At 43.5% G+C, this 12,930-nt stretch overlaps 1 protein-coding gene and 1 long non-coding RNA gene across 2 annotated transcripts in view; one reads left to right on the top strand and one right to left on the bottom strand.

The window, feature by feature from the left end:
* Positions 1 to 1,342: 1,342 nt before the first annotated feature.
* Positions 1,343 to 10,353, bottom strand: ARRDC4 (arrestin domain containing 4). The gene is made up of 8 exons (XM_030228504.2): positions 9,993 to 10,353; positions 8,860 to 8,926; positions 8,436 to 8,583; positions 6,553 to 6,655; positions 5,596 to 5,852; positions 4,775 to 4,937; positions 4,140 to 4,294; positions 1,343 to 4,025 (listed from the first exon to the last, which is right to left on the bottom strand). The coding sequence occupies exons 1-8, from the start codon at positions 10,327 to 10,329 to the stop codon at positions 3,969 to 3,971; spliced, it is 1,287 nt and encodes a 428-aa protein (XP_030084364.2). The 5' UTR covers positions 10,330 to 10,353; the 3' UTR covers positions 1,343 to 3,968.
* Positions 8,936 to 12,930, top strand: part of LOC127059985 (uncharacterized) — a 43,178-nt gene continuing 39,183 nt past the window's right edge. Inside the window, exon 1 of the long non-coding RNA XR_007778428.1 lies at positions 8,936 to 10,032. This is a non-coding gene — a long non-coding RNA (uncharacterized LOC127059985). The remainder of the gene's footprint in view (positions 10,033 to 12,930) is intronic.

Here is a 12,930-nt window from a genome sequence, read left to right on the forward strand (position 1 = left end):
TTTGACTAGAAAATAGAGCACAAATGCCTGGGTTTTTTAAGGAGCTGTAGAACAACTGATTATCTCCAAATCAACATTGTTTGCAAACTGTGCTCTCCCACCATGTTTTTCTTGCTATATATATAGCAGAGATTTTACAAACTGAGTTAGATGTTCCCTTTTGCTGTCCAAAGTGGGTGGTGAAGTCATGGAACATGCTATTTTGATAATTTGGAACATGCCCCAGGAGCTGATTAAATGATCTCTCTTGCTCTGTACGTAAACTGTGAGTTTCCATGCAAACATCAGAAGGGTCAGAGCTGCAAACACGAGCCTGCAGGATCTGCTCTATCTCTGCCTGGCTTTTTACTACCTGTTTAAACACCACACATATTCTAATAGACAGTTACAGCTTGTCAACTGAAATACTCCCCTATAAAAGCAAACAGTGGCTGAAGTGGAATCGCTACTGTGAACTGGTAAGGCATATAACTATCATTTAGTGAGAGAGCTTTAATAAAATCTAAGACCAGTATTTGAGGTTTTGAATTTTCCTTTTCATCAATCATGACTCCTCTGCTGGTTCTGGTGCTTGACTAGGCCCAAGAAATTCCTCCCTGGCACAAGTGGCCCAGAGAAGCTGTGGCTGGCCCTGGATCCCTGGCAGTGTCCAAGGTCAGGCTGGACAGGGCTTGGAGCAACCTGGGACAGTGGAGGGTACCCCTGCCATGTGTGATGGGATGGGCTTTAAGGTCCCTTCCAACCCAAACCATTCTGTGATTCTACAATTCTGAACAGCATCTTCACCTCGACTTTCCACAGAGAAATTTGCCATCTTCCCTCAAAAATGGAAACAGGAAGAAACCAACTGTTTGCTGTTGTTCCTCAAACCCTTGGGAGGCAGGACCCTGATGGAGATTTATCATCTCACTCCTGGCTCAGGTGAGCATGGGGCAGGTACAGTTTGTCACCTCTTTCCCCACAGCAGCAGGGTCTCTGCTTTAGTCATTCTGCACTCAGGTTCTAAGGCTGCTCTGATGTATTTATCTTTAGTTTGTTGCTCTAATCTTGTTGACAGGAAACAATAAAATATCCTCTAAGATTAATATGTGAGATGAGAGATCCAATTAGGATTGAAGGATGTGAGCTCTTATGGGTAAAAGCCCCTATTACATAATGACTATGGGTGGGAGGAGGCCCTGTTTGATCAATTTGTTCCAGTTCTTGGTTATGAATAGTTCAAGGAACTAAAACAGTGACAGATGAAGGCATAATTCCCAGATCAGAGAAGAATTAGATATCTGTAGGGTAGAATACAGGTATTTCTTGACATAGCACCAAACCAGAGATGAACAGCACAATGTAGATTTGACACTTTTATTAACAAAGAACCCATGGGGCTCATTCATTAGTACAAAATACAATCATGTTCCTGTATGTTAAACAGCTTTTTTTATTTTGTCTCTTTTAAACTGTTTCACAGTTATCAAAACAAAGCCCCTGCATATTGAACTTATTATTGTGCAAACAGTAATTATTTTTAAGGATCAATTTCTGCACTAAGCCAAGTGCCAGAGAGCAGAACTTAATCATGTTTTCACCCTTCCTTTGAAGGGCCATGTGTGTTTCCTAAGAAACACTTAATAGTTCTTAATAGTTGACTTTTTTTGCAGCAAACAATCTAAGGCCACAGTTTATCTGCAAAGAATAGAAAACAACTCAAAGATTTTACAAAAAAAAAAAAAAAAAAGCACACCTTTACCCTTCATACTGCTGTTTGCTTGACCATGATTATACCAGGTAGCACACATCACCTATCAGGTATTACAGTCCAAAAAGCACCTAATGTTCTTTAAGCTAATATTTTGAATTATTACCATGCAAGTTATGACACAACCAAATTAATTTTCAAGTAACTATAATGGTATCTGTTTAAGAAAAGGGTGCTTGTTCCCTTTCCAAATGATGTGAATGAAAATCCTGCATTGATTGGATGGGCAGGCCCTCACTTAAATAAAAAGGCATGAGAGCTACACCTCGAGACTTAAATATTTATCATTTTTAGAATGTCCTTTCTAAATCATGCACTCAAATTTTGGTTAAAGCTGCATTTGCTATAGAAAACAATACTAAATGTTGCAAATGAAAGGAGTAACTGCAGTTTGGAAATGTGAATCTGCACGAGTCTGTCTTTCACACTGCTGCAAAAGGGATTTGAGGTGAAGTGCTAGAAATTAGACAATGTAAGGAAGTTAAACTAAAAGAAGACTAAAAATATATATCCGTGTATGCCTGTAGAAAAATCCCTGCTTCTTAAGTGAAGACAGATTTCATATAAAACCATTCAGACTTTGTTTAAACTGCAGTTATTGATGGAATGAAGGAAACTGAATTGCTATTTTTGTCATTACCAGAAAGTACACCGTTTTACCACATGAAGCACCGGGTTTTAACCCCAAACCCTTCTGTAAGACATATGGAGTGTTTCTAGTAGTCCAAAATCCCCTGTATTTCAAAGACAGGACTGTAAACGTGCATGCATGTTGACAATGCTGTTTTCTGCTCCTGTAAGTGATCTGTTGGTGATTGTTTACTGATCCCAATTGATGGCTGGCAGGAAGCAAACATTCTACTTTTAAATGAAGGCAGCAGAAGGGCAAGTAAATGCTGTGCCTTCACTCTTAGCAGCAACAAACTCTCACTGTTCTAAATGACCTGAGGAAGAAAACATTTAAATATTGCACCAAAACAAAATTAAACAGCAAAAACAAACCATGAAACACACCAACAAACATAGTATGGATAGCAAATGACCAGTGCAGCCCCTGACAATAGATCTTTAGACAAAAATGCAGGAGTAATGAAAAGCTTTGTGCCATTACCAGAGGACTTTGTTCCCCTGATGTCTGCTTTCACTTCAGTTATAAGCTATGTCTATTCTGGGTATATTTACACCTCTCCCTACACCTTGTATCTCATTCACTAACCACAGAAACCATTGAGGGTCCCTTTTAGAACCTTGAAGTATACTGGAGCTTTAACAAGACTTTTTTTGGTCTCAAATCTGACCGTAAGTAAATATCCAAAACAGAGGTAGGCTTATAAAGGCTTTTGAATAAATAAATATTGTCCTTTTTGCTAAGTATACCTGCTGCTGGCAAAAGGTTTCTCCCTTGCCATGCTTCCCCTTATCATGCTATCCATAGGCTTAAGATGCAGAAGAAGAACTCACAGTAGAAGAGGTTAGAATAATTCCCTTAAGAAATCCCTTGAAAGAAAGCATAGTGCATAAGCTCATCTCAAAGTTCACTGTTTGTTCCACACTTGTGTCTTGCACTCAGGAAATGGTTGCATTTACAATATTGCATAATAGCCATTCTGTCATCCACGGTGTCCTCACGATGATGAGGCAATAGTACCACTTGGCAGTCCTGAGGAGGGCAGCTTCCCATCAATGTCAACTTAAGACTTCGCTCTGTGTTGAAGTAGTGTTCCTTTTTTGGATGCAGACAGTGCAAAGCTGAAGCCCCTTGACCACTGGAATCTTTTGGAAATGTTTTCTTACCCCACATTCTGTTCTGCTACAGGAATTCTCAACATTGCTATGTACATTCTTCCCGAGCGTTGCAAACAAAATAGAAATGCTTTTCTCTTCAGAAGATCCACACATCTCCTCCTCGTACTTTGTGTAGTGTACCCAATTTTGGAAAACATTCAGTATTTCATTGATGCATTTTCCTTTCAGTATTTTCAGGTACTTCTCAAGTATCCCAAGCTCAGCTGCTCCCTTGTTATCCTCTGTGCAGACTAATCCAGCAGGTTCTCTTTTATCACCAAACATGCTCATACCTCCTTCTCCATTTTCCTTTGCCTTTCTCATACACAGACTGAAGTTTGGAAAAAGAAAACTGTTTCCTTTTTAGCTGCACTACCAGCTTAAGCAGCAGAAAGATTAAGACATTCATCACAATGATGCTTATTACAAATCCTCAGAGCATGAATGAAACGGGCTGAACTTCTTCTACATCAGTTGGATGTGGGTCAATCTACGGAGAGAAGAAAGAACACAATTACTGCCTGCAATTCCTGCATTTAGGTATGTGTTTGGGTTTTTTCTGCCATCTGACAATAAAAACACCACCTGCTATTTATTTTCTTACCTCTGAATAAAGAGGTGGAGGCTGAAACCGGAACTCTTGTATGTAAGCAAAGACAGGACAACACAACTGTTCCTCACAGTCCATGGGAGGTGGATAAGCAGGAACATGTCTGGAAAACTCTTCCTCAGACACTACATCAGCATAATTTGGTGGTGCTGAAACACAAGAGATGCTTCTGTCATATTTCAAACTATTCACTCACTCACAGCAAGAACATCTGCATTACAGTATATGCAGGACCACAAAAACTGTATTGCAAGTGCACTGAACTCATGAGTACTGTAACTAAAATTATGTTTTCAGTAAACTCAGGTGATTCAGCAGGAATACAGAGAGTGCTGTGCTTTTAGGATAACTCCAGCAGCAAACCTGTGTTGTATCAAGATATATTCAGTACTGAGTAGAATATTCCCACCATCAGAAGTTAGTTGTTTCAGTCAGATGGGGTGCAGAGAGACTTCAGGAAGGCTGGAGTTGGGGTAACCTCATCAATCGTTTTGGATCTCAGTTTAAGAACTTTGTGAGTCAGATTTCCATTGCCTACATCCCTGGCAGTGCCCTTAAACTGGCACTGCACCCATCTGCTGCAGACAGTGCTGTGCTGGATTAGAGACAGTTCAATATGTATTTATTACCTTCAGGGTGTTCAGGCATGGTCAATGCCAGCCAACTCATATCCATACTAAACTGGCTGGTAATGCTGGAGTTTCTGCTTGAAAATCCAATACATGGAATAGTGCCAATCACCACAGGCATTTCAATCATCAATTTCTTAGCACCAGGAATATGGATATACACCTATGTGACAACCCCCAAACAGAAGAAAAAAACATCATGAGACCCCATTGAATGCTACTCTTAAAAGCTGCCCTACTCCCTACACTGCCAATTTAAAAATTAAGAGCTTTGTCATCCCAGATATGCTTAGCTAATACCCTGGCAGCTTTCCTTATTTTTCAGCAGTTTTCTTCTTTCTGTAACTTGTCTCTAAGTGACATTAAAAAATACAAACCATCTTGACAAACATAATTATGCACTTGACTTTCGGTCTCATCTTCCCATTTCTGGAAAGAATCACTTGAGGACCCCATTCAGCTTGAAATGCTTTCCCAAAACAATCCCTGCATGTCTGAAACTAAGCTGCTTCTTCCTCAGAAACATTTCTCCCTTTTCCACATTATTCCCACCTTTCCATCTCAGAATCTCTTTATGAACTTCAGTCTCTCATGTATGTGGTTTATGATACTTATTTTTCATAGTCATAGAATGGTTTGGGTTAGAAGGGATCTTAAAGATCATCTAGTTCTAACCCCCCACCATGGGCTGGGACACCTTTCTCTACACTTGTATTTACTGCAGCTCCCAAGTTCAAAAGCTAACAGCTACTCAGTAAACTCTTCTGTTCCCAACTGAATGCAGTATCTGAAGTTTGTACATTTGACAACCCAATACTTACAGCTAATGAATATTCTACTCTAATAATGCAGCAGTCAAGTATAGATGGGGATACAGGTGGGATTTTCAGAGTTTTCCCATTCCAGGTATCTGTACTCCCAGAGGCAATGTGGTTTCCTCGGACATTGGCAACCATCTGACGGAAGGTTTTTGTCTTCCCACTGGCCAGGTAAGTTTGTGTTTGGAAAATGGCAGCTTTTGGAACAATCAAACGAGAAGAGCAGTTCTCAATTTCTGCATAGATTGGGATGGCTTCCCCTTAGAGACAGAAAAAGTCCAATGAATAATTGGTATTTACCAACTTTCCTCTGGGAGTATCAAAGCACGTTACACAGCACGTACATCATCTGCAGTGTTATGAGAACAATACTTGGTAAGTTTCCTCAAGCCAGTTTATTTTTTTCAGAGTGGTATCCAGGCAAAATTATAGCCACCTACTATGTTTTAGACATAAACAATGATTCATTTTGAAACATTAAGCATAATATGAACAAGCTATAAAAGCTTTATTTGCAAATTACGTCCCAATCTTCCTTGTATATGGTACTAAATGAATTTCAGGATGTTTTATTTTCTCAATGTATCTAATCTTATCAAGATGAAGAAGAAGCTGCTAAAGCTCATTCTTACCAAAGTGTAAACTTACACAAATAGGATGTAAAAATCTAATTACATCCCAGTTAGGGATTTTATCCCAGATAAAAACATTTTGTTGTTCTTTACACACAAACGTACATGGATTTTCCATAAGATTATTAAAAGGGCTTCCTTTCAATTCATATACCCAAGGGGAAAGGTAAGATGATTTTTGAAAAAACTGAATTCATATGGACCTTAATTTACTTCTATTAAACAGAACTATTTTTTTAACTACAAAGTGTTGGCTTCACTGAGATTAAAAAAAAATCCCAACCTATTATATACTTAGTATTTATATTTTTAAGATAACTATTCTTACCATTACAGTATCCCTTCCTCTCAATTTTGGCACTGAGAGACACTGGCCCAGAGGTGAAAAACCAACAGCCAACCATCTTCTCCTGACTTCTTAGAACTGGTGTCTATAAAATATAGAGTATTTTTCATTTTATGGGATAAAGCTCTCAGTCACTTGCAGTTTAGTGTTATGCATATCAGTCATTGCAACCCAGCTCAAAATCCACATGATCTGAATCCCTGAACTGCTCAGTGCAACTGCAGTTTTTGCCACCATGTGATATGGAACCAAGGTTTGGCAATCTGAACATTTCTCTTTTGAAATCCTAGTCTGTATTTAGACTGTACTAAGTAACACAGACCAGTGTGTCTTTGCACGTGCTTTGTCTTCAAAATGAACTTTTCATAGGTCTCATGGAGTACTGTGGTGTTTATCTACATGTTTCTCAGTGCAGAAGAATGCAGAATTCATTGTATCTGCAAACAACTAACAGTTAAGCAGGTAATTTTTTTTACTTTTGTATCCCTAAGTAAGGATAAATATATGTAGACACTGGGCTAAGGGGATGCACCTTCATTACTTGCAAGCCACAAACCCCCCCCAAAAATGCAGAGGCATGACAAAAACCATCTTAATTTAAGGACTGTCACACTGTATGACATTTACATGCCTGTAACGTTTTCATTAGAATGAACTTCCAAGCACACATGTCAAGTGTCCAAGCCAGGATCAAAGCTACTCAAATTGATTTACTGGGTAGTGACACTCAGTCAATACAATAATGCAAACTGTTTTTTATTTTCTTTATTATAATGAAAAAACCCTATTGTTTTGCACTTTTGGTGGCAGCCTTGGAATCCATTCAGATTGGCACTGCCTTCCTGATGTGTCTTCTGTGCTATAACCTATGGTCTGTTTTGTCCTTACAGAATGTGGGTATGATGCCTTCAAACTCCTAACTCGTGAATATAAAGACTATTCTGCTTACAGATGTCACTGCCAAAATACCCTAAGTTCTCTCTAGAATGGATTAAAATGTAAGCATGTAATGAGGGGGAAAAAAAGCCTGCTCAAAACATCTTTTTTCTATGTTCACGTCATGATGTTAAAATTATCCTACCATTTTAAATAAAATAGAAATGACTCATTCATATTTAAATGAATAACCATTTAGATCCAGTAGCTATCACGAAAGTGCAAGGTATAATTTTATATTATTTTCATAATATGGGTTGAGATAAAAGAATCCAGCTCATTAGCTTCCATCTTGCCTATTTACTCATTACTTAATGCCTGATCTTTCTTATTACTCTACAGTATTTCCAGTGATTATTAAAAACTCAATGCTTTAATGTGGCCAAATCTGTCATAGGGAAATAACTGAAAGGATCTCTGGAGCAGCTGCGTGCACACACTTCATGTTAGAAAACGACATGCAAAATGCAGGGATATGTAACATAATGGCCAGAGCCTAAATGACAGGCTGGGCATGATTAATACTCTTCTCTAATTACTGCTCCTCAACCTACTATTATTGTAGAGTTTAGGACACTGCAGCCCTGTGAATGTAGTTGCTCTGGTAAGAGTAACTACTCTGCACGCACACATTACTATTATTAAGCCTTATTTATGCATCTGAAGCCTGCCTAACTTTTTGGCAGGAGCATCTCTGCCAGCAGGGATGTAATCAATGGTATTAAAAAAGCCACTCTGTTTGCTATTCACACAACCTAAGATAATCTATTTATAGAGAAAAGCTTAGGGAGCTTATATGCTTTCAGAAGTCAGAAAATGATGCTCTGGAATAACATGGGAAGGGTTATGGCTGGATGTGAATGCTGCTTGGAAATGGTTTATTTGCAGCTGGTTTTACAGGAGGGAGGAGAAGTGGGGGACCCTCTTACCAGGAGAGCTGGTGAGCTGACATCGATATGGCTGATGATCTGCAGCTCTGTCTGCACACTCTGGTCAGGCACAGCAGGCCTCTCCAGCACCGCTTTCACATAGTACTGGATACTGCCATACTTCCCAGTAAAAGAGGTCACCAGAGGTCTGAAACAAGCAGTCATAAAACCATTACCTTCAATTAATATTTCAGCTTCAAACATTAACACTTCCTGCACACAATAAATGTTTCTCAATTTACAGCTTGTACTTTTAGGGCCTTGGGGAAGCTGAAGCAAACAAGGCCTGTCTGCGTGGTGCTTGATTAAGACAAATATATAAAGCTGATACTAAAAAAAAAACACAAGTCAAACTATATTAACTTAATGTTCCACTACAAGCAGCATCCAGCACAATCCCTTCAGGTTGGATTATTGAACTTACTCTTGAGGGAGCTGAAAGCTGAACGGAAATTCATGTCTTCCATCTAGAAGAATTAAGTTTTCCTCACCTGTAGAATGAGAATGAATAGTATATTTTAGTTATTCCAGAAATAGAACAAAGCAGATGTTTTTATAAATTATTTATGTATGAAAACACCCAAATGCAAGAACTTTTTATTGATCCCAGTGGGTTCTGGACTGTGGCCCATACTTTATTTATGCTGTGATGTGATTTCAATGAAAAACAAAAATCAAGGAAACATGGGAGACCTTGAGCTTCAGCTCAGGACTCTGGCCAATTTCTAATCCAAAATGGCTTCTGCAAAGCATAAATTAAGTTTCTTTTCAGCAGGACAACAACTAATCTACTTTTCCAATTAACAATTAAACCAACTTCTCTGCCGAAAAATCTGCCATTTAAGGTCAGCACGAAGAAATTCTATAAATACATGAGCTCCCAATTAATTCACATAGGGCCTACTGTTACACAATTTACAAGGCCTGAATCTACTTTCCCTACAGATCAGCCTGAGCTGCGTTTCACCCTTACAGAACGAAATGCCGTTGTTCTGTATTTAATTATTTTTTCAACGCTGCCACAGTGCTGCAGTGCGTGAGTGACAGAGCTTCGCCACAGCGAGCTTCCCCTGCCGCCTTAATCCACTGGATGAGCCTGGCTGCTTCCAGGGTCTTCCACGGCAGCTTCCCCTCCCCGCAGCGGCTGCTACCGCACACCCAGCGCGGAGGGGCCCGACGGACCCACGGAGGAGCCGAACCTTCGACACCCACACGGCGCAGGGACTCGAGCTGCGCATTTTATTTTATTCCAGCTCCCCCCTCAGCGTTTTTCAGCCCCCACACAGGAATCGTGCGGCCGCGGATGAGGCAGTGATCCTCCCCGGGCTGAGCGCTGCGGCAGCGCTGTCCTGCCGGGGCCCCGCCACCGTTCCTTGGGCCCCCGGTGCCCGTTTCCACCCGGAGCGTTCCCCCCTCCGCCTCCCCCTCGCCGCCGGCCGTAGGCGCCTTCCCGCAGCCCTTCCCCGCTCCCGCAGCACCACTCCCCCGGTTCCACCCCCGCCGCGGCTGCGGGAGCGGCCGGGCCCGCGCCCCCTCTCCCGACCCGTCCCGCCTCACCTTCGGGCGGGTCCCGCAGGAGGCTCTGCCGGATGTCCAGGTACCGCACCTCCGCCTCCCGCCGCGGCCCCGGCCCCGGGGCCCGCACCGCCACCCCCCACGTGCCCGCCCCGGGCACCGCGCCGGGGCTCTCGCTCCAAGCGACGCGCGCCCGGCCCGCGGCCTCCAGGCGCAGCCCGCGGAGCGGCAGCGGCCCCGCCAGCTCCAGCAACACCTGCCCGGACACCGTGTCCCCGCTGCAGTAGCCGCCTCCGCCGCGCCGGGCCTCGTCCTCCAGCACCAGGGCCAGCGTCTTCACCGCGCCGCCGGCCCCGGGGCCCGGCCCGGCCGCCGCCATCACTCCCCGGCCGCGGGGGAACCGCGCCCGCCCTCGCCGAGCGCTTTAAACCCGCCCGTCTCTGCCAGCGCCCGCGGCGCCCCGTCCCGCCCCTGCTCGCTGCCCATTGGCCGCTCCGCGGCCCCGCGTGCCTCCATTCGCCGCGGGCCGCCCCTGCGCCCCCGCCTCATTGGTACTCGGCGGGCGCACGCCCGGAGTGCGTCACGCTGCGTGATCGCCGCGCCGGGGCCAATCGCGAGCGGGCGAGAGCGCGTGGACAGCGCGGCGATTGGCGAGGCGGCGGCAGGGCCCCGGCCCGCTGGCCAATGGCGCGGCGCGGCCACCACGTGCACAGCCTGTGGGTAAACAGGGAGCGGGGCGGGGCCGGGGGCGGGGCCCTCACCCCTCACCCCTTCACGCCCCGCCGTGACGGGGCTCTGGGAGGCAGCGGTTCGGGGGTCCTGTCCCTCCTTCGCCCCCGCCTCTGGTCACTGCCCGCCAGCCCGGCGCTGTGGGAAAGTCGTGTGCCCTTGGTCACCCCCCGCTGAGGGGAAACCTTGTCTCTCGGTATCCCCCGGGTGCTGTCGTGGGAGAGAGGGAGGCAGCGCGGCGCTCTGGGGCGGTCTCAGCCTCTCCCGCTGACAGCCGGGCTGGCTGGGACTGTTAAATATGGAAAAACGCTGTGGTGCTGCTGTTAAATATGGAAAAACGTTGTGGTGCTGCTGTTCCCCCCCCTGCTTTCCTGGAGGTTACCTGCCTGTGTGAAGCCCTTTTTCACTCCACTGAAGGGCAGGAGGTGAAGGGGTTTAGCTCTAAATCGTCCTGAACAGCGTGGGAAGCTCGTGTCCAAATAAGTACAGTGTATTTCTGCACCTTGTAAAGCAAGAAGAGCCCTGGTTCAAGAAGTTGCTCTTACAACCTCGCTTGGTACCTGGGCAGCGAAATGGGTGCACCCATTCGCTGTGTGCTGTCCTACCTGAGCACATCATCCATAGGTAACACATGGCAGGTAGAATAAAGAATAAATGCAAAGTTTTGCTGTTATGTTTAGAAGCAGAAGCTTAGAAAAGCCAGGAAACAGTGGAAGAGTGAATATGTCTGAGTGGCTGGGTGGGCACAGCCAGAGTCGTCATTCCCACAGTGATGAAGGAATCTGTGCCCACCTCCAGCCAGGCCAAGACATGCTGCAAACTGGGAAAGATGCCAATCACTTATTTTTTTAAAATGTTAAAGGTTTAATGCTAATAATTATAAAAATAGCAATATAATTACAGTAATAATAATTTGGACAATTTGGATTAGGACAATATGAGACAAGAAAAACAAAGAGTTACGGACACCCGGGTACCTTTTTCTGGGCAACATAAGCCTGAAAAAGGCCCCATGTTAACAGAGGATTAACCCTTAAAAATAATAGCCTGTTGCATATTCATGCACCTCGTACATGATGCATAAATTCCATTCAAACCAGGATTCTGTCTGGTCATCCTCAACTTCTTCCTCTTAATCCTAACAGCGTCTTCAGGGCTGAGCGAGGTGGGAAGAAGTTAGTTTCTTCCGATAAGAGAGCAATAAATTCTCTTTCTCTGAAAGATTTAGGTGTCCTGTGGTTGCTATCTTGGTGTGAGTCCTCTCTTTAAAAAAGTATCTTACGTAGCATAGTTTCTATTGTAACATTTTGTTATAACTTAAAGCTAGATTTAACATGCTACTTAAGAAAATTAATACAGCATAACTTTCTAACATAACACGTATAATATTCATTTTAATTTGGGAAAAGCCAATCCTAAAATATGCGTTTTCCCAAAACCAAAATGCTTTGATTCCACTGGACATATACTGCAATTAAAGCTGTTCTTGGCCTTTTGGTGGCCCAAGCCCAAGCATCTCCCAGGGGGTGTGTGTAGTGGGTGATGTGCTGGCTTTTCTTCGGGTGACCAAGGAGTCATTTCCTGCTCCATCACCTGCCCGCTCGAAGCTCCTGACAGCTGCATCTTCCTGCATTCCTCCATCCCTCTGGGGCGCTGCAAAACACAGGCCTGGTGCTTCCCAGCTGACTCAGTTAATTACTGAAATTAGCAAAACTTGTCCTTGGCTCTTGGCTTTTAAATAAATAGCCAAGGAGATAAATCTGGGTTTTCTCAGAAGCCTGTGGGTCCCATGAAATGTAGCCTTGTATTGAGGGTTCCTTCTGTGAGGAGCTCACCAAGAGCCAGGTAGGCCTTTGGAATGCTTTTTGTTGTCTACAGGTTCATGCACACATCCATGTTAATCAATAGTGATCTGTGGAAAAGGAATGTGCTTACAGATGGGGTGAACTCATGGGTTTTATTTCAACCTTTAGCCATGCATTCTTTGACTCATGATGAAAATTATGTAAAGAAAATAACTCTGTTATGACAATGGTTGTTTGAATATTTAAAGAATTGTTGCCTGTTTGCATCCCTTTGTGCATTTGAAATGATTCTTTGCAGAAATTGCAAATGCTTCATTGTAGTTGGGAATTGTGGTGTATAAAATTGTGCTATTTTGGTATTTTTTTAGGTTTTATTAAACTCGGACGTGGCTAGCTTTGTATCAATCTTCTCCTTGTATGCAATTTTTCACATTGTCAAGTATCAG

The sequence above is a fragment of the Serinus canaria genome, chromosome 10, assembly GCF_022539315.1.
Source record: "Serinus canaria isolate serCan28SL12 chromosome 10, serCan2020, whole genome shotgun sequence".
In the NCBI taxonomy this organism is placed as follows: Eukaryota; Metazoa; Chordata; class Aves; order Passeriformes; family Fringillidae; genus Serinus; species Serinus canaria.